Source organism: Scyliorhinus canicula, chromosome 13, assembly GCF_902713615.1.
Source record: "Scyliorhinus canicula chromosome 13, sScyCan1.1, whole genome shotgun sequence".
Classification (NCBI taxonomy): Eukaryota; Metazoa; Chordata; class Chondrichthyes; order Carcharhiniformes; family Scyliorhinidae; genus Scyliorhinus; species Scyliorhinus canicula.
This window is the reverse complement of record NC_052158.1, coordinates 114,640,970-114,662,580: the sequence shown is the minus strand read 5'-3', so window position 1 is coordinate 114,662,580 and position 21,611 is coordinate 114,640,970. Positions and strand designations below refer to the sequence as shown.

At 44.6% G+C, this 21,611-nt stretch overlaps 1 protein-coding gene across 11 annotated transcripts in view; it reads right to left on the bottom strand.

Annotated features, from left to right (window-relative positions):
* The window catches only part of opa1 (OPA1 mitochondrial dynamin like GTPase), a 130,174-nt gene that overhangs the window by 42,494 nt on the left and 66,069 nt on the right, over window positions 1-21,611 (bottom strand). For all 11 annotated transcript variants that reach the window (XR_005462936.1, XR_005462935.1, XM_038817083.1 and 8 more), the window contains 4 exons: window positions 12,100-12,265; window positions 10,844-10,996; window positions 9,723-9,831; window positions 5,818-5,897 (listed from right to left, as the gene is read on the bottom strand). Coding sequence is in view for 9 of the 11 variants with exons in the window: in XM_038817083.1 (XP_038673011.1) it covers window positions 5,818-5,897; window positions 9,723-9,831; window positions 10,844-10,996; window positions 12,100-12,265 (508 nt within the window). In the remaining 2 variants the exon portion in view is untranslated. The remainder of the gene's footprint in view (window positions 1-5,817; window positions 5,898-9,722; window positions 9,832-10,843; window positions 10,997-12,099; window positions 12,266-21,611) is intronic.

Here is a 21,611-nt window from a genome sequence, read left to right as displayed (position 1 = left end):
CCGTCAGGAACCCAATCACTTTTTATTTTATTTGTAAAACTGTGAGGAAATGATACTTTACTCCAGGAGTGATTCCACTCACAAATAGGGATATGTGATATTAAAACAAACTGTATTATTAACACAGTATTAAGCTACCCCAACACCACAGAAATATAGCTTACAATTACCATTTAAAGAATGCTTAACAATAAAATGAAACACTAACTCCCAACTGACACCTCCTTTACCTCCAATCAAGTAAAACCCACCACAGGTCAAAAACCATTATTAAATAAAGTTAGCAAACACAGGATTACTTGCTGGCCTCTGGATAAAGAGTTATTTTAAAAGACTGCTTGAAGAGAGAGATCCTTTCAGTAAACAACCTGCAGATCCTGGTCTGTCAGCGTATGCTGAATCGGACAGCCTTGCAACAGCTGCTGTTCAGCTCACAGAAACTAATTTGAAACTGACTGCTACAGATCTGGCTCCTCTCATTACTACATCATCCTTATCCCAGTCAAATCCCTTGGCCTATTTAAGTTTAAACACAATGGACAGGATTCTCCTTTTGGGAGACAATGTTCTCCCACCGGAGCTGAACTGTATCCAATTTGTGCACACGCCCAAATCTGGTATGTACGGTCCCATCAGCAAGACAGTCACCAGAAGTGGTGTCACAATGGTATATCGTTGGAAGAGAACGGACCTAGATGTCCATGGGTGGCATAGTGGTTAGCACCACTACCTCAGCGCCAGGGACCCGGGTTCAATTCTGGCCTTGGGTCACTCTCAGTGAGGAGTTTGTATGTTCTCCCCAAGTCTGCATGGCTTCTTTGGTGTGCTCTGGCTTCCTCCCACAGTCCAAAGTTTCCCCATGATAAATTGCCCCTTTTCGTCTCAGGAGGTACAGGTTACAGAAATAGAGGAGTGGACAAAGAGCGTTCATGCGAAGGGTCGGTGCGGGCTTGATGGGCCAAATGGTCTCCTTCGGCACTGAGAGATTCTATCATCCTAAGTCTTAAACATTGAAGTCAAAACAATCAAACATTGGGTCAAACATAGGCAATGAAATCTGACCATCACCTATCGCTCTCCCTCAGCTGATGACCACCAACTGGAAGAATATCATCTGCATGGGGATTTCACCATATCATCACCAAGAATGGCTCGGTAGCACTGACAGTGACAGAGTTGGATAACATAGCTGCCACACTGGGCCTGTATTGGGGCAAGGGAATACAAGGGTAAAACCTACTTGGCTTCATCCTCACCTGTCACAGATGCACCTGTTAAAGAATGACAACTGCATAGTCCTCGTGAAGAAAAGTCCAATCTTCACACTACAGGGACATCTTCCATCATGTTGTGTGACACTGATAATATGCTAAATGCATCAAATTCAGAATACACATCAGCTTAAAACTGAGCATTCAAGATGCGCTGTGCAGCAGCAGATTCACATTTGACTGTACTCTCATGACTTGGCATATCCCTCACTCTACCATTATTCCCAAGGACCAACTCTGGTTCAATGAAGAGTGAGGAGACCAAAGCCAGGAACAGTGCCAGGTGCCAACCTGAAGCTACACAGGACTACACACAAGCTGAACAGAAGCACATGCGATAGACAGCCAATTCCACAATGAACAGATCTGATCAAAGCTCTGCAGTCTTGCCATATCCACATTGTTGTAAGTAGTGGTGGACAATTAAATAACATGATGAACTGCGATGAACGTCCTCAATGATGACGTCCTCATCGCTCAACAAAAAAGACAAGGTTAAAGCGTATACAACTATCTTCAGCCAGATGTGCTAAGTGGATGATCCATCTTAGCCTCCTCCCAAGGGCTGCATCATCACAGAGGCCAATTTGAGTTACTCCATGTGATATCAAGAAACAGCTGAGCCTACTAAATATGGCAAAGGCTAGGGGCCCTAACAGTATCCCAGCTGTTGTGCTAAAGACCTGATCTCTAAAACTAGCTCTGTTTATTCAAGCTGCTCCAGTACAGCTGTAATACAGATATCTGCCTCATAAATTGGAATATTGCCCTCTCAACAAAAAGCAAGACAAATCCAACTATTATTCCATCAGGCTACTTTAATCATGTAAAGCAATGGAAGCTGTCAATGGCAGTGTTGTCAAGCAGCACATCCGTGCCAATAACTTGTTCACCAATGCTCAGTTGACTCTTGATCTCTTTACAACTTTGATTCAAATATGAACAAAAGAACTGAGTTTGAACGCTGATTGTTCACAACATCTGGGCAGGAATTGGCCAAGCATGGCATCAAGGAAAATGAAAGCAAACCCCCCTCCATGTATCATAATATCAGAAGTGTTGATGTTTGATGACTGCACAGTATTCTGTTCCATTCCTAACTCCTCAGCGAATGAAACAGTCAGTGACCACCTGCAACAAGACCTGGACATCATTCAGGCTTGGACTAATAAGTAGCAAGTAACATTCATGTCACAAAAGTGCCAGGCAGTGATCACTTGCAACAAATAATTGTCTAACCCCCAACCTTGATATTCAACAGCATTGCCAACACTGAATCCCCCACCATCAGCACTCTGGGTGTTGCCGCTGACGAGAAATGTAACTGGACCAGCCATATAAATATGGTGGCTACAAAAGCAGGTCAGAGACTGGGAATTCTGCAGCAAGTGACACGCTTCCTGACTCCCAAAGTCTTTCAACCATTTACAAATGGAATGCTCTTCACTTGCCTGAATTAGTGCAGCTACAACAACACTGAGACGTTTAACAATATTCAGGAGAAAGCATCCACTTGATTGGCATTCCAGCCACCGCCATGAACATTCTCTGCCTCTCCTACCGAAGCACAGTTTCTGCTGTGTGCACAGTTCATAAGATGTGCTATAGCAACTCACCAAGCATCCTCCAACAGCACCTCACAAACCCACGACCTGTGCCATCTCAAACAGCAAGGGTAATAGATGCATGTGAATACCAATTGCTGTAAGTTTGCTGAGTCACACACCATTCTGACCTGGAAATATATCACGGTCTCTTCATCTTTACCGTGTCAAAATCCTGGAATTCCCTACCTAACAGCCCTATGGTAGTAGTATCTTCATCATGCGGTATGTAGTGGTTCAACAAGATCTCACCAGCACCTCCGCTAGAGCAATTAGGGATGGGCACTGAATGTGGCCCTACAAGTGACACCCCTATCTTGTGAATGAGTGAAAAAAAGTGCCTTACTGAGAGATGTAGCATTCAAAGAGTTAAAGTGAGTAAATTTGTAGTACTTATCCAAGATATCCTTTAAGCAGGTCACAAAAATTAGGGCTTGTCCATTCAAGTGTAAGTGATGAGATTACCTTAATACTGCACTGCAAATTTATTTTTCCAACTTTTAATTATTGCTGAGAAATTTCAAAAGTATAAATTATAATTATTTTATTTTACTTTTAGTTTTTTCTCTCACATAGCACTTACAGTGCAGAAGGATGCCATTCGGCCCATCGAGTCTGCACTAGCCCTTGGAAAGAGCACCCTCCACAAGCCCACACCTCCACCCTATCCCTGTAACGCAGTAGCCCAATCCACCTAACTCGCACATCTTTGGACTGTGGGAGGAAACCGGAGCACCCGGAGGAAACCCACGCCGCACGGGGAGAACGTGCAGACTCCGCACAGACAGTGACCCAAGCCGGGAATCGAACCTGGGACCCTGGAACTGTGAAGCAACTGTGCTAACCACTGTGCTGTGCAGTCACTTTTCTTTTCCTCTCTATTTTGCTTTCTGCATCTGGTTTGCATTTAATTAAATGATCAAAACTACAATTCCTTTTTAGACTCTCCATGCCCCAGTAAGGATTCTTCAATCCAACCGACTGAGGGGACACACTGTTGCTTCCCCTTTTCACACAGGTCCCAGATACCTGTCGAGGGTGTGGCGTTGCTGTAATTGTCTGATAATGGCAAATGGCAGTGCAAAAGCCCACAGATATTCTGTAGGTAAATGTAGGTGTGAAGATCAGCACAAACTTTGCCAGTGACTTCAAAATCCAGTTCACAACTCCAGCATTGGATTTACTTGCTTGTTCCTTAATTGTCCAGCAGATGGCATTGGTAGCAATCCCGAGATGCACCACCTTTGACATCCTCCCTCCTTATTTCACATCGTAATTTCTGAAACACTTTCGGCAGCATCCAAACCTTATTCTTTCCCAGCCATTTGTTCTGGCATGAATTATTACTTCTTTGCTCATGCCACTCCTTTTCCAAAAAGCATCTGCACTGGCAGCTTCAAGGCAACACACTATTTGGTACTCACATTTAGTTACAGAAGCTGCTGCCCACAACTCTCACTAACACTGCACTGCACCATTCATCTCTTGTTTCTGCAAAGCAACATTTTTTAAAAAAAGGTGCTGTGATATTCTTGGTAACTGTCACCCCACCAATCCGAGTATGCTCAGAACAAGTATTTATTTAGCAATGTCATCAATGGACCCTGCCCTTCCTTCCGACGCCTTTGTCCATCGGCATGGCAATTTGCTTCCAACCCTCTTTCTCAATGTTTGTTTGTGTGATAACACTTAGAATGCCTGTTCCAAACACCCTTTCACCTTCATATGCCGCACAACATCATCTGCAATTCCACATGGTTTGTAAACTTTAAGCTTGAATAATTTCAGCTTTATTCAATCCTGCAAGAGAGTTTGCTTTGAATGCTCAAGGAACTCTAGGTCAGTGAGATTTGCACAAATCACAAATTTTTTATACTTTCAAATTTTAACTTAAGTTATTAACATGAAGTAGTAAAGGCGCCAAAGTCCCAGATGGCCATAGGCTGCTTTTCCCTTTGAAGGGGAGAGCCTACTGGTGATGATTTGACCTGACGATCACCACACCTCAGGCAAGGGGCAAGGTTGAGAAGGCGGGCCTTCATGGAATAATCTCAGCCGGTACAGAAATTGCACTCAAGCTGTTGGTCTCACTCTGCATTATAAACCAGCTGTCTAGTCAACTGAGCTAAACTGGCCCCCGAATAACTTAATAACACCTTAAGTTATTATAGTGTTATGAAAACTACACTTTTGCGAGGGCAGCACGTGGCGCAGTGGATAGCACTGCTGCCTCACGGCGCCGAGGTCCCAGGTTCGGTCCCGCCTCTGGGTCATTGTCCATGTGGAGTTTGCACATGCTCTCCGTGTTTGCGTGGGTTTCGCCCCCACAACCCAAAGATGTCCAGGATATGTGGATTGGATTGTGATCTTTCCAATATTTGTATCTGGTGTAATATTGTTAATTTTTCTTCTTCTAATAATTACTTTATTCTGTGTGTTAAAGTTCAGCAGCAGACACCTGTGATTTTTTACACTAATTTCCATGTTGGTTTCTAAATAAAATGTAGGATCTATCACACCAGGTTTCACATTGCAATCTGACTGATCCGGTATTAACATTAGTCGGGATCTTAACAAAGGCCTTTTCACCACCAAATTTAGAATTTTCCAAAACTCTGCCCGTCAAATTAATTTCACCTTTCTCTTTTTCCAAAAATATACCAAGTAGGTAAGTTCAACAATTTTGGATTTTTGGGGCTTGGGCAAAGAAAAAATACTTGTCGTCACTCTTCAAGCTCAGTAACTTTTACAAAGTTCGTAATTGTAAGGCAATATTGAGATGACTTCTAAATATTTATTTACTTCCAAATCCTTTTTAACTAAATCCGGTGACAAGTCTTTCCTCGCTTTCTGCTCAGTTAGCCCTTATGTAAATTATTTCATCTTTCAGGAGAATGGGGAATTCACATATACTATACATATCAAATGTCTTTCCATCTCACCTGATCTGGAGATCGTGATTTCCAGGAGAACCACCTTTCTTGCCAATTTGGTCCCACCATATCATGAATGACAGACTCAGCTATTAACATAATGAGAAATACTTGATTAGAATCTCTCTCGTGCTTAACTATTCTCATTGTGGTCAGATGTTTTCTTGTGCATAGCCTAAATTGTGTTTTTTAACATAACAAAAAAACATGAAGTCATTCTCCTCTGTCCTTTCTTAAATTTAAGCTGCACGAGCAGAAACCAAATTGTTCCTCTTCCTTTTCGAGCATAGCTGGTGCATGACCCCGGAAGAACTTTCCTTAATTAATATTTATCTCTTCAGTTCCCCTTCTCAAGAATTGACTGAACACAATAAATTGGGCAGATTTTATGAATCATTCAGAAAAATCAATTTTCTTTAATTTTTAGTATTGATGGGGCAGCACAGTGGCGCCCAGGTCCCAGGTTCGAACCCGACACTTGGTCACAATGCGTGTGGAGTTTGCACATTCCCCCCGTGTTTGCATGGGTTTCGCACCCACGACCCAAAGATGTGCACGGTAAGTGAATTGGCCACACTAAATCGCCCCTTAATTGGAAAACTGAATTGGGTACTCTAAAATTTATTTTAAAATATAAATAAAATTTTCAGTACTGAAGTTACTGTCATTGTAATAGCTTCCTGCATTTGAAAGATGCACCAATAGGTTCTAAATGGGTGTAGTGGGTTTTGCATTGGTCTTTTACTGCCACAGAACAATGGGAATGATGTTGTTTCTGTTTACTGGTTCGGATCTCCTCCAAGCTCACATGAAAACAGAAAATCAGGATTGGTGAAGGAGGAAAACATTCACATTCTTTCGTCATTGGAGCAATCTTTGGAACAAGAGGCTATACCGAAGAAATGGTCATTAGCTGAACACAAAGTCCAAAGTTCTTGTCAATAGGGTAAACAATGGGAAGGGGGGACTTTGCCCCCGACGATGTCGTGGGCGCTGATCTCGTTAATTTTAAAGAGGGACAAGGACCCCCAGCAGTGTGGTTCATACAGGCCCATATCTCTCCTCAAAGTGGATGCTAAGGTGCTGGCAAAAATCCTGGCCACCAGGATAGAGGACTGTGTGCCAGGGGTTGTGCACGAGGACCAGACAGGTTTTGTGAAGGGAAGGCAGCTGAACACGAATGTGCAGAGATTGTTGAATGTCATCATGATGCCAGCGATTGAGGGAGAGGCAGAGATAGTGGTGGCGCTGGATGCAGAGAAGGCCTTCGATAGAGTGGAGTGAGGGTACTTATGGGAGGTGTTGGGGAGGTTTGGATTTGGTGAAGGGTTCATTAGATGGGTAAGGCTGCTACATGAGGCCCCGATGGCGTGCGTGGCCACGAATAGGAGGAGGTCGGAGTACTTCCGGCTTTACCGAGGGACCAGGCAGGGTTGCCCCCTGTCCCCCTTGTTGTTTGCACTGGCAATCGAGCCGCTGGCGATGGCGTTGTGGGATTCAGAGAGGTGGAGAGGCTTGGTGCGAGGTGGAGAGGAACATAGGGTGTCGTTGTATGCTGATGACCTGTTACTGTATGTGGCGGACCCGGTGGGAGGGATGCTGGGGGTGATGGAGTTGCTAGCTGAGTTTGGGACCTTTTCAGTTTTTAAATTAAATTTAGGCAAGAGTGAGGTGTTTGTGGTGCACCCTGGAGACCAGGAGGAAGGAATTGGTAGGCTCCCGCTTAGGCGGACAGGGGAGAGCTTTAGGTACCTGGGGGTGCAGGTGGCCAGGGATTGGGGGACTCTTCACCAGCATAATTTCACCAGACTTGTAGATCAGATGGAGGAGGAGTTCAAGAGGTGGGACATGCTGCCATTATCGTTGGCGGGGAGGGTACAGTCCGTCAAAATGACGGTGCTTCTGAGGTTCTTGTTCCTCTTTCAGTGCCTGCCCATCTTTATCCCCAGGGCCTTCTTTAGGAGAGTGACTAGAGTATTCTGAGCTTTGTGTGGCACATGGGACTCCGAGAGTGAAGAGGGTGTTCCTGGAGCGAGGGAGGGATAGAGGCGGGTTGGCGCTGCCCAACCTTCTGGGGTACTATTGGGCGGCCAATGTGTCAATGGTGTGTAAATGGGTGATGGAGGGTGGAGGGGCGGCGTGAAAAAGAATGGAGATGGCGTCATGTAGAGGTACGAGCCTGGGTGCCATGGTAACGGCGCCGTTGCCGCTCTCCCCTAAGAGATTTACCACGAGCCCGGTGGTGGCGGCGACCCTAAGAATCTGGGGACAGTGGAGGCTCCACTGGGTGGCAACCATCGGTTCATCCCGGGGAACAAGGATGGGGGATTTAGTGGGTGGCAAAGGACGGGCATCAGCAAATTGAGGGACCTGTTTATTGGCGGGAGGTTTGCGGGCCTGGGGGAACTGGAAGATAAATTTGGCCTTCCCCATGGGAACATGTTCAGATACTTGCAGGTAAAGGCGTTTGCTAGGCGACAGGTAGAGGGATTCCCTTTGCTGCCCTCGCAGGGGACGATGGACAGAGTGCTTTCGGGGGTGTGGGTCGGAGAGGGGAAGGTGTCTGACATCTATAAGGTAATGCAGGAGGTGGAGGAGTCGTCAGTGGAGGAGCTGAAGGCTAAATGGGAGGAGGAACTCGGGGAGCAGATAGAGGACGGGACTTCGGCGGATGCCTTGGAGAGAGTCAACTCTTCCTCCTCATGTGCGAGGCTTAGTCTCATCCAATTTAAGGTGCTGCACCGGGCCCACATGTCCGGGACTAGGATGAGTAGGTTCTTTGGGTGTGAGGATAGGTGCACCAGATATTCGGGGAGTCCAGCGAACCACGCCCATATGTTCTGGGCATGCCCAGCACTGGAAGAATTCTGGAAGGGGGTGGCGGGGACGGTGTCGAGGGTGGTTGGTTCCAGGGTCAAACCAGGGTGGGGACTCGCGATTTTTGGAGTTGCAGTAGAGCCGGGAGTGCAGGAGGCGAAAGAGGCCGGTGTCCTGGCCTTTGCGTCCCTAGTAGCCCGTCGAAGGATTCTGCTACAGTGGAAGGATGCAAGGCCCCCAAGTGTGGAGACCTGGATCAGTGACATGGCGGGATTTATAAAACTGGAAAGGGTCAAATTTGCCCTGAGAGGATCAATACAAGGGTTCTATAAACGATGGCAGCCTTTTCTGGACTTCCTGGTGCAAAGATAGGTATCTTGGTCAATAGCAGCAGCAACCCGGGAGTTGGGGGGGGGGGGGGGGGGGGGGGGGGGGGGGGGGGTGTGTGTGTTCCTTATTGTAGTTTCTATTCTGTAACTTTATATTGTGTTAATTTGCGTCGTTGTTAAAATGCTGTGTTGTGCATGGGGGTGGGGCGAATGTTTATGATTGTTAATATTATTGTTATTTTTGGCATTTTACTAAAGTGCGTTATTGTTGTACAAATTCAAAATTTTTCAATAAAATTATTTTTTAAAAAAATAGGGTAAACAATGCAGTGAGAGAGAATTTAAATCAACATGCCAAAGGGATGGTTCAGATTTGATTATAGGCAGAAGAATTAATGAGCCTATTGGAATAAAAGCAACATGCTTTGCTGAAATAAATAGAAGGGAAATGGAAAGAAACAGGTTATGATATACGAGTATTAAAGCATTAAAGAAGAAAACCAGGAAAAAAAGATAATGATCAACAAGTCAATAAAATAGCGTCAGGTCTGCGTGAAATGTGAACAAAGCGTTCAAAACAAAATTACAAAGTTAGAAGCATTACAGAGGTTACTAATTGCAGCTATAAAAGAGATGTAGCTTAACTTTAATTAGAGAGGCCTGCCATAGATCATAAAGACAATCAAGAAAAATATATCCTGGCTTTTAAAACCATGAGGCAATTACTAATGTAAGAAACTAAAATCACAGGAAATTCTGGAAACATACTATCTCGAAGACGTGTTTGCAACGTTTCTTCCAGGAAATAGATAGCTGCATCCCATTGCTGTTTGTCAGATATGGAACGATCTTCTAATGCATTGTGCTGGATGACTCGCTACAGAACCACAAAGTTAGTAATTAAATAATAGGGAACAGAAAGCAAATCAAATCATATTCCTTTTAAGCATGCTTACACTTTCAATATTTGGCAGATATCTCATGGAGTCCAAAGCCCATTCTTTCAAGTGTAAAAATATGTACAATTTATAAATTGTGTCTATAAAATGTACCTACACAAACACATTCTGTGGTTGCGAAAATCTGATGCCGTCTCTCCAAATTAAACCTAGAACACATCCCACTGCTGAAAATTTTAAATATTGCATCTGATATATAGAAAAGGATTGCTATTGAATTTTTAAACGCATGGCAAATTGAACCACTTTAACAGCTGAAAGTTTTGCAAACTTCTTCTTTAACTTAATTTTCTACTTTCCTCCAGCCAGGGGACTGCAATCCTTGGATTATCCCCGCTTAGTGATATTGTTCCTTATAAAGTGAAAAAAAGGTTTCCTGGTAAGGATCTGATTCGTACTGATTGCCAGGGTATAGTATTCAGGTACCATGAGGTGTAAACTCCAGCAGCACAACTAAGCATCAACAAAACTCAACAATTGCAGACGGTGATACTTAAACGGTACTCAAATTGGTGTTTGGCAGTGCAACTTTCCTGCTTAAGAAACTGCCTCATAGTGCTTTTGCCTTAACTAAAAATATATTTTGGGACACTTACATTCTCAATGACACAAAATAACAAATGAGATTACGCAGCACACTTAATGTTGATATTAAAAGAGCTTTAAAGCCTTATGATCCAAAGTGTCTCCGTATGAAAGGAGGCAAAGCAGCAAGTTTTGAAAGAGCAGCAGTTTCTTAGTCTTATATTGCTGTTAGAATATATAGGAATATTTTTGATACAAGTATGGATTACAAGTTGAAAAAAGTACATAAACTGCTAAATTATACTTGCAGTGCCATAATAGTTAGAAATTCCTTAACTACAACAACTTAATTCAGAATCTTTTCCGAAATCATAATAATTATTACAAAATCAGGTGATATTGTACCAGGCTGTCTTCAGCTTGCTCATTCCATCTGTGACGTTTTATACTTTCGTCTTTAACAGCGTGTTTTAGTTTATCAAAGATATCATCATGGTCCTTCCCTTTGTGCTCTGACATAAATCGAGCAAATTCATCCTCCAAGGTTTCCCAAGCAACCTGCCCACAAGAATGTACAAGGAAAATACTAAGAACAAAATCTTAGCAAAATCATTGAATTTGGGTTGGTTATTCATAAACTTGCATTTATACATCCCACACTTGATTTAATGCCACTAACATTAATTGCACATAACATGCTAGATCCCCAAGCAGAGTAAACATTTCTATTTTGTACATATTTTAAACAAAATTCTCAAAATTAAGAAAAATGTGGGAGATATTGGAATAAGCATTTAAACTGCAGTTAATAAACATTAAAAAAAACACTCTGCTCATTTTGTAAAACTCTCCACTGGATGCTTAAAATTAAGCCCCAATCTTTTGAGCTTTATTGAATTCAATTATTAAACTTATAACTCCCAATTTTCAGGCTGCCAATCGCTGGTCTCATGCATTGGCCTGGGGAAGCCAACAGCTGTTCTGCTGGGAAACGAAAAGATTTCTCAATTGACAAACATGTTTCCTTCAACCTTTCCAAACATGGGCTATTTAGGGTACCGATTGTTCAATTGCTAGGCATACTGCATGGTGATGCTGAGCTATAAAAACAGAAATGTGCTCCATTCTAAGTGAGCAGTCTTAACAAGAACACCAATGGTACAAAACTGGTTTTAGCTCCAGTAAAAGCTATTTCTATCAATAATTCTTGTTAAGAGGAAATGGCTAGGCACTGAGAGTAGGCAGGAGTGTTTCACTGAGAAGGACAATACACACTGTACAGATTCACAGGAAAGCCAATTTCTCTTTTAAGTTTGTCATCAATGTTACCAGGACTGGCACAGAAATAGGGCTCAGGAACAAAGACGAAAAGCACAGTTACAGGTTGAAATAATAGGAAGTAAGAGAGAAATGGCAAATAGCTAAGACTACGTTAGTGAAAAATAATTCACTGTACATGACATGCTCTGCGATTTTAGATTGAGGTGATGAAAAATTCTAGCTTGAGGCCAAATTGCGCAGAAGCGAACTGGATTTCCTTCAGCTTTCTTATATTATTAGTCGTTAAGCTTCAGTATCATCCCCCAAAACAGTCACTAGTTCAACTTAAAATGGAGGTAAACAACACAAGAATGAGTGCACACTTGCAAGCTGATTCAAACCTCTACTGCTTTGTGAGGCAGTTGTTTATCAGTCCATTGTTTGAGCTTGATGTCCACTGTGGTATTGAATGTGCCTGAATTCACAGACTGTGCAGCAGGAAGGTAAATGTTCTCGATCACATGTGTAGAGACTCTTTCCCACAGTTTTCGTTGTAGAATCTCTTCCCTAAAAGAAAATTTACAAAGAATTCAAATAAGTCAATACGTTCTTTACAGTACAACAGATTAACGGTAAGACATGGGTAGATCAACGGAATACATCTAGACATCAAAACATGTTGCATTTACTGTACAGAAACCTTACTTCCTGGTGTCACAATATTTGGTCACACTTTTGTTAACTTGTGCAATTTTAAACATCAACATTTCTCATTTCGTTTTACTTTGTCGACTGTCAAAATATAATGTAGGCATTGACCGTCGGTAAGGTGGCTGAGTGGAGCAAATCTCTAAGGTCTTTCTTCTAACTCTGGCTGGAATAAAGAAAAATCAACAGGCTATGGCAATTGTCACGGGCAATTTACTATTAATTCACATGGATTTCACACAAGACCAAAACTTAACAGTACCCATATTGCAAGAAAACCTCGAAAGAAAGCAGTTATTAAAAACTTAAAATGGCATATAACAGGCAAGTGTTTCCTGATTTTAGCTGTGGACTTTTAAAGCAAGTGGCAAGATAATATTTTGGTGCAAGGGATAACTGCAAGATTATCACAGACCGATTTGCATAGAGGTGTCATGTTCTCTCAAAATTACCAGGCACAAATTTCAGAAAACAGTACAAAAAAGATGGATAAAGCTTTAAACATGCATCAATAAACAAAGATGTACCGGGGTTGCAGGAGATTACAGAAATAGGGAAGAACGAGGCTATGGAGGAATTTGAAAATTTGCAAGAATTACAAAACCAAGGTGTTGTTCAATTGGAATTCCATATAGGTAAGTGAGCACAGGGGTGATGCATGAAAAGGACTTTGCGTGAGTAAGGGCACAGCAGCAGAGTTTCAGATGGACTCAAGTTTAGAGGGTAGAATGTGGAAGGCCTGCCTGAAATGCGTTGGACATAACAAAGGCATGGATGATGATTTCAGAAACTGATGAACTGAGACAGGGCTGGCTTGAAATGTTAAAGAGATAGAAATGCCAATTTTATTATGGATATATTATATATTCATAAAACAATATGGTGTGGCTATATCAACAGGAGCTTGTCTCGAAGTGAAATATGCCAACAGTCTGGTTCAATTCTTGCTTGAATATGGATTTAAAAGCACAAAGCTGCTTCTTTTTGACTGCGTAAACAACCATCATATCCATTTGAGTGCTGACAATGAGTATTGGCAGGCTAACCAACATTTGGTAGTTCACAGCCAAATCAGCTTTGGTTCTTGTTATAACCTGCCTGCTTACCACTAGCTGGGGACTAATAGCAATCCCACAATCCTTAGGGAGTGCGAGCTTCCCCAAGGAGGCGGGTGGAGAAATCATTAGCAGATTCCCTGCATAAATAGAGCTGGCCAGTATGGAAGCAGCTAGAGAGGAGTGAGCAGCAAGGGAGTTACTGCTGCTGTTGTATATGTTATTGTAAATAAATGTTATTTAATTCTATCCTACAACACGCGCTGGATTATTCGTGGCCCTCACAAAACTGACGAGAATGGGATAAAGTGGATAGCTGTCTACGCTGCTGAAGCCACCTCCCTGGATTTTTGTTGGATACAGGTTGGAAGTTTTTTTTCTGTTACACCATGCCTCTGTTGGACGTTTGGATGTCATTAATGCTGCGCTGGAAAGCTGGAACCAGTATGCACAACGGATGCGTTACTATTTCCGGGCAAACCACATCACTGAAAACTAGCGCCAGGTGGTCATTTTGCTCCCTGCCTGTGGCCCGCATACGTTTGGGGTGATTAGGAGCCTTACGTACCCAGCTGCGCCGGACACCAAGACGTTTGATGAACTTGTGACCTTAGTGGGGCACCATTTTAATCCAACCCCGTCCACCATAGTCCAGCGTTACCAGTTCAATACTGCTGAGAGGACCCCAGGAGAATCCCTTGTAGAGTTTCTATCCCGGCTACGCAGGATTGCGGAGTACTGTGACTATGGCGAGACCTTGTCAGGAATGTTACGCGATCGTTTGATTTGCCGTATTAACAATGCGGCCACCCAGAAAAAGTAGCTAGCTTAGCCAACATTGACTTTTCAACAGGCCATTGAAATAGTATTGTCCCGAGAGAGCGCAGAACGGGGAGTACAGGAGCTCCGGGAATGGAGGTGCACATCTTGGGGCGCAACCCCTTCCGTCCAAAAGCGTCTCCCCGCACCCCTACGATACCTTGGGCGGGGCGGCATCCAGATCGACGCCAGTGGCTGCCGGACGTTCCTCCCCGAAGGGACCCTTCTCCAGAACCAATGGATGAGGAGCCATGTCCGTGTCAGACTTGTGGGCGCAAACGCCGTCGCTGGTCCTGGGGGCGCCAGAGGCACCGTCGTTCCGACAGAAACTGGGGCCAGCCCAGTGGCCGTACCTTCCATTTGGATTAACCTGCGGCAACTACTCCCGAGGACGTGGAGACGGAGGATGACTGCCTGCAGCTGCATTGTGTGGCAGCTCCCCGTGTGGCCCCCATTAAGGTGACAGTACTGGTCAATGGTCACCCGCTTGAGATGGAGTTGGACACTGACGCAGCAGTCTCCATGATCGCCCAGATGACATTCGACCGCATCAAATAGGGTATATAGAGACCCTTACATTAACCAGCACACAGGCCAGGTTGGCCACTTACACGGGAGAACCATTGGACATTGCAAAAACTACGATGACCCCTGTTGTTTATGGACGACAGGAGGGGCGTTTCCCACTTATCGTGGTGCGGGCTTAGCCTGTTGGGTCGGGACTCGTTGCACCATTTGCAGCTGCAGTGGCAGCACATCCTCCAAACAGGTTCTGAAGGATAGACGAAGGTACAAGGACAGTACCCAGATGTATTCTGCCTGGTTTGGGGAAAATAAAAAGGGGCCGTAGCATGTATCCAAGTCGAACCAGGAGCCACGCCGCGCTATTTCCGTGCACGCCCGGTGCCTTACGCCTTGCTCAAGAAAGTAGAAGGGGAGCTCACTCGTTTGGAGCCCTTGGGTATTATCAGGCCCGTCCGTTTCGCTGACTGGGCAGTGCTAATTGTACCTCTAATGAAGCCAGAATGCCACAGTTCGCTTGTGCGGCGACTATAAACTTAGTGAATATGGCTTCCCGGCTCGACCGATATCCAATGCCTCGCATAAAAGATCTCTACGCCAAGCTTGCAGGCGGACTCTCATTCACGCAATTAGATATGAGACACGCCTACCTACAGTTGGAGCTGGACCCTGCCTCCCGGCCACACATAATTATTAATACACACCGGGGCCTGTATGAATATACACGGTTGGCCTTTGGGGTATCCCCTGCCTGCACTATTTTTCACCGCGTCATGGAGGGCATCTTGATAGGTTTACTGCGTGTTGCTGTCTACTGTGATGACGTTTTGATTATAGGGAGGTCGGAGCAGGAACATTTAGAAAATTTGGAGACTGTCCGTAGACGCTTTTCAGAGGCTGGAGCCCATTTACGTCATACAAAGTGCGTCTTTCAGGTGAAGGAAGTTGTCTACCTGGGTTATCGGTGGCCCGCGAAGGTTTGCACCCCGTGGCAGAGAAGGTGTGCACAATTCAACAGGCCCCTGCCCCGACTGCCACTTCGCATCTTCGTTCTTTTCTCGGCCTCGTAAACTATTAAGGGAAGTTCCTCCCCAATCTGGCAACCACGCTGGCCCCGTTGCACCTTCTGCTAAAGAAGAATCACACCTAGGTTTGGGGTCAGCCGTAAGAAACCGCTTTCCGGCGGGTAAAATAACAATTGTCGTTGTCTGGGTTACTAACCCACTATGATCCTAGAAAGTCTGCTTATCATGCGTGATGGATCCCTGTATAGTACTGGGGATGTCGTGTCCCACATGATGGAGAACGGGGCCGAGCGGCTGATAGCTTCCGCCTCCCGCACATTGACTGCAGCGAACAAGTACGCGCAGATCCAGAAGGAGGACCAGGCGGTGGTCTTTGCGGTGAAACACTTCTACCAGTATGTGTATGACTGCCATTTCACTGTCGTGACTGATCATGAGCCTCTGCTGGGATTTTTCTGAGAAGGTAAGCCAATACCGGCCATTGCTCCCGCAGGGATCCAGCGCTGGGCTTTGTTACTCACTGCCTACGGGTAATCTCTGGAGCATGAACCAGGAACCCAAATAGCGAATGCCGACACACTGAGCCGATTGCCTTTAATCGACCGGCCCCATGTCGACCCCCACAACAGGTGAGGTGGTTGTAACACTAAATTTTATGGACTCCTTGCCTGTCACGGCATCACAGATCCGTGAGTGGACCCAGATGGAGCCAGCCCCGTCAAAGGTTCGGCACATAGTCCTGTGTGGTGGGCAGCATAGAGAGCTCCCAGGCGAGTTGCAGGCTTTTTCCTCCAACCTGTCAGAATTTAGCATGGAAGACAGTATCCTCTTGTGGGGGACGCGTATGATTGTCCCGGAAAAAGGGCAGGAGCTGATACTGAGAGACTTACACAATGGGCATGCGGGTGTGACCAAAATGAAAACGTTGGCCCGGAGTTATGTCTGGTGGCCAGGCCTCGACACCGACATTGGGAAGGTGGTCCAAAACTGCTCTATTTGCCAGGAGTATCAGAAGCTTCCGCCGGCCGCACCCCTACGTCACTGGGAATTGCCAGGGCAGCCTTGGGCGCATTGCATGCGGATTTCAAGGATCCACATTCCTTCTATTAATCGATGCCAGTCTAAATGGTTAGAGGTGCTTAAGATGATAGGCACAACATCCTGCGCAACAATCGAGTAGATGCGTTTGTCTTTCAGCACGCATCGCCTCCCCGAGGTGCTGGTCACAGACAACGGCACTCCGTTCACAAGTGAGGAGTTTGCGAGGTTCATGAAGATGAACGGCATACGCCATATTCGCACCACTCCATATCACCCAGCTTCTAATGGGTTGGCGGAGCGTGCAGTGCAGCTATTTAAACGGGTCCTAAAGAAGCAGTCTTCCGGGTCTATGGACACGAGACTGGCTCGTTTTTTTGTTTTCATACAGGGCCACTCCACATGCGGTGACTGGGGTATCTTCCGCAGAACTCCTAATGGGCCGGAGACTTCGCACCCGCCTTAGCATGGTATTCCCGGACAGTGGCACAAAAGTACGCCGCACTCAAGAACGGCAGGGACAAGGCCTTTCTCGGCATCGGTCGATTTGGCAGTTTGTGCTAGGTGACCCAGTGTTAGTTCGAAATTTTGCTGGTGGTGCCCAGTGGGTCCCTGCCGTTATCTTTCGCCGAACGGGTCCTATTTCTTACCAGGTGCAAGTCCAGGGTCGTCTCCAGCACAAGCATGTAGACCACGTTCGGTCCAGAAGACCATTTCTTCCAAAGATTCCCTGCCCCTGGAGCTCATTTCTACAGCCACAGAGACCAGACACAGTGGAGAGTATTCCTCACAATCTTCCTCTGATGCCACACTCAAAGCCTGCGCAGGTCGTTGCAGAACCGCGTGGAGATCGAGACGCCGAGATGACGGAGGCAGCGGACTCCAACTCCGAGATGGAGACAGAGGATGCCTTAGGTGGGGGGCCCACGGGCCGTGGATGTACAACCGTTACACCTTTCATCACAGAAGCGATGTTCTCAGTCTCATTATACACCACCCGATCCAGCGCCTCGTGCAAATGGTGTCCGGCCCGCAGCAAAACGAGTCCGACGCCCTCCTTCGCCATGGTCTTCGGTAGATTCCTTCGACTTTGGGGGGGGGGGGTGGGGGGGGTTGTTATAATCTGCCTACTTACCACTGGCTAGGGATTAATGGCAATCCCACAATCCTTAAGGAGTATGAGCTTCCCCAATGAGGTGGGGCGGAGAAATCATTAGCAGATTCCCTGCATAAATAGAGCTGGCCAGTATGGAACCAGCTAGAGCGGAGTGAGCAGCAAGGGAGTTACTGCTGCTGTTGTGTGTGAAATGAAATGAAATAAAAATCGCTTATTGTCACGAGTAGGCTTCAATAAAGTTACTGTGAAAAGCCCCTAGTCGCCACATTCTGGCGCCTGTCCGAGGAGGCTGGCACGGGAATCGAACCGTGCTGCTGGCCTGCTTTTAAAAGCCAGCGATTTAGCCCAGTGAGCTAAACCAGCCCCTTGTGTGTGTGTGTGTGTGTGTGTGTGTGTGTGTGTGTCTGTTATTGTAAATAAAATGTTATTTCTTTCTATCCTACAACTCGTGCTGGATTCTTCGTGGCCTTCACAAAAGTCCTCAAACAATGCTTGCAGTTTCTAGCAGGGGTCTCTCATCAGCAAGTAATAGCGGATTGATGTCGCCCCCCAGCACCCTTTTTGCTACATCTAAGTTATCCAAACCTTTTATAGTACTAACATAGAAAATAGAAACCGGAGCAGGCCAGGTGGCCCATCGAGCCTGCTCCGCTCTTCGGTATGGTTACAGCTGGTCAACCAACTGCTCCCACTTTCCCCCAATATCCTTTGTAACTTTAGTCCCAAGAGCTGTATCTAACTCCTTCTTGAAAACATGCAATGTTTTGGCCTCAACTGCTTTCTGTGGTAAAGAATTCCATACGCTCACCACCCAAGCATCCTAATGCTAATTAAGCAAAGGACGTTTTGCTGGGTTGGACGTTGCATATTATGAAAATTGAGCATATCCTCATGATATGCTATACAGGAAAACAGCCCCTGCCAAGAGAAAAGCAGGATGCCCAATTCTCTGATTGAAGGATGTTTTCAAAAGAGACATGAAAGCCCTCAATGGAAATCACAAGTGAGAAACAAGCTGATGATCAATCTAAATGGCGATACCAGCTGTGGGCAGGAGGTCACCAACATGACATGTGGTTTCAGAATCTCCAAACCTGATGCCAATCCGGTCACAAGATGGGCGTAATCATCCCACAGCACCACTAAAGAAGAACTTAGTGTGACAGACTTTGCTTGTGCTGTTCCGCCTGTTCCGTTCAGCCGTCAAACAAAGTGTTCACTTGAGTGCATCAAAGTGCCGAGACTGCATTCCCATCATCTCTCACATATGGAACAATGCCGATCACTGAATACAGTAGCAGGAAAAGCCGGGTTCACTGCTCACATTTGGTCCAAACAAGAAAGGATTATCTGTGCAAGTGTTGAGTGAAATACTTTAAAACATTTCCATTTAGAAAAACTCAAGTCATTTGTTTATTAAAATTTTGCTTTATCCCACATTAAAATATCTTTATGACTCACCTTTCGATGCATTTCTTTGACCATAGCATATTATCGTCATTAGTGATTCGGCAATTGTCTCAGCTACTGACAAATGCTAAAAACCGATGTCTGCCACCATCAAAAATTCAACTGCGTTGACAGGCCAATATTGATTTTCTTTTTTACATTTTTAGACCCATGGGTAAAATACCATTGCATTCAATTCATACCAACATAAACACTGGCCAGTTAGTGAATATACTAACAAGATGCCAAACACAATAGCAAGCACTGCACAATTCATCATCAAATTGATTCAGTAACACTGATTTATTTCCTTCTCATTTCTTGAAAGTTATTAATCTATCATAGATTCCCAGAGCAACCAAGCACTTACTTAAGGGACAAATATAAATCCTTTACAAGCTGCTCAAAATGTTTCATTCCATACTACTAATCAATAGGACCATTAGGAATTAAGCTGGTGTTTAACCCTTCAACTTTTAATGTGATGCATTACTTATTTTATGGACTAGATTTACAGAACTAAAGATGAACTACTTTGAAGTAGTTTTCTGGGGAAACTGTATGCTGGTTCTAACAGTAGCGGAAAAAACATGCTGGATTACATAACCTTTTGTCCCGACATTTCAAAAGTACAAAAGAGAATACAAATAGCAAATATTGGTGGGGCAGGCAATAAACAAAGAAATAACTGATGCATGTAGAAATGGTACAGCAGTTATCATGGGGGATTTTAATCTACATGTCGATTGGTTTAACCAGGTCGGTCAAGGCAACCTTGAGGAGGAGTTTATAGAATGTATCCGCGATAGTTTCCTAGAACAGTATGTAATGGAACCTACGAGGGAACAAGCGGTCCTAGATCTTGTCCTGTGTAATGAGACAGGATTGATTCATGATCTCATAGTTAGGGATCCTCTCGGAAGGAGTGATCACAATATGGTGGAACTTAAAATACAGATGGAGGGTGAGAAAGTAAAATCAAATATTAGTGTTTTGTGCTTAAACAAATGAGATTACAATGGGACGAGAGAAGAACTAGCTAAGGTAGACTGGGAGCAAAGACTTTATGGTGGAACAGTTGAGGAACAGTAGAGAACCTTCCAAGCGATTTTTCACAGTGCTCAGCAAAGATTTATACCAACAAAAAGGAAGCACGGTAGAAAGAGGGAAAATCTACCGTGGATATCTAAGGAAATAAGGGAGAGTATCAAATTGAAGGAAAAAGCATGCAAAGTGGCAAAGATTAGTGGGAGACTAGAGGACTGGGAAATCTTTAGGGGGCAACAGAAAGCTACTAAAAAAGCTATAAAGAAGAGTAAGATAGATTATGAGAGTAAACTTGCTCACAATATAAAAACAGACAGTAAATGTTTCTACAAATATATAAAACAAAAAAAGAGTGGCTACGGTAAATATTGGTCCTTTAGAGGATGAGAAGGGAGTTTTAATAATGGGAGATGAGGAAATGGCTGAGGAACTGAACAGGTTTTTTGGGTCAGTCTTCACAGTGGAAGACACAAATAACATGTCAGTGACTGATAGAAATGAGGCTATGACAGGTGAGGACCTTGAGAGAATTGTTATCACTAAGGAGGTAGTGATGGACAAGCTAATGGGGCTAAAGGTGGACAAGTCTCCTGGCCCTGATGGAATGCATCCCAGAATGCTAAAAGAGATGGCTAGGGAAATTGCAAATGCACTAGTGATAATTTACCAAAATTCACTAGACTCTGGGGTGGTCCCGGTGGATTGGAAATTAGCAAACGTGACACCACTGTTTAAAAAAGGAGGTAGGCAGAGAGCAGAAAATTATAGGCCAGTGAGCTTAACTTCAGTAGTAGGGAAGATGCTGGAATCTATCATCAAGGAAGAAATAGCGAGGCATCTGGATAGAAATTGACCCACTGAGCAGATGCAGCATGGGTTCATAAAGGGCAAGTCGTGCCTAACTAATTTAGTGGAATTTTTTGAGGACATTACCAGTGCAGTAGATAACGGGGAGCCAATGGATGTGGTATATCTGGATTTCCAGAAAGCTTTTGACAAGGTGCCACACAAAAGGTTGCTGCATAAGATAAAGATGTATGGCATTAAGGGTAAAGTAGTAGCATGGATAGAGGATTGGTTAATTAATAGAAAGCAAAGAGTGGGGATTAATGGGTGTTTCTCTGGTTGGCAAT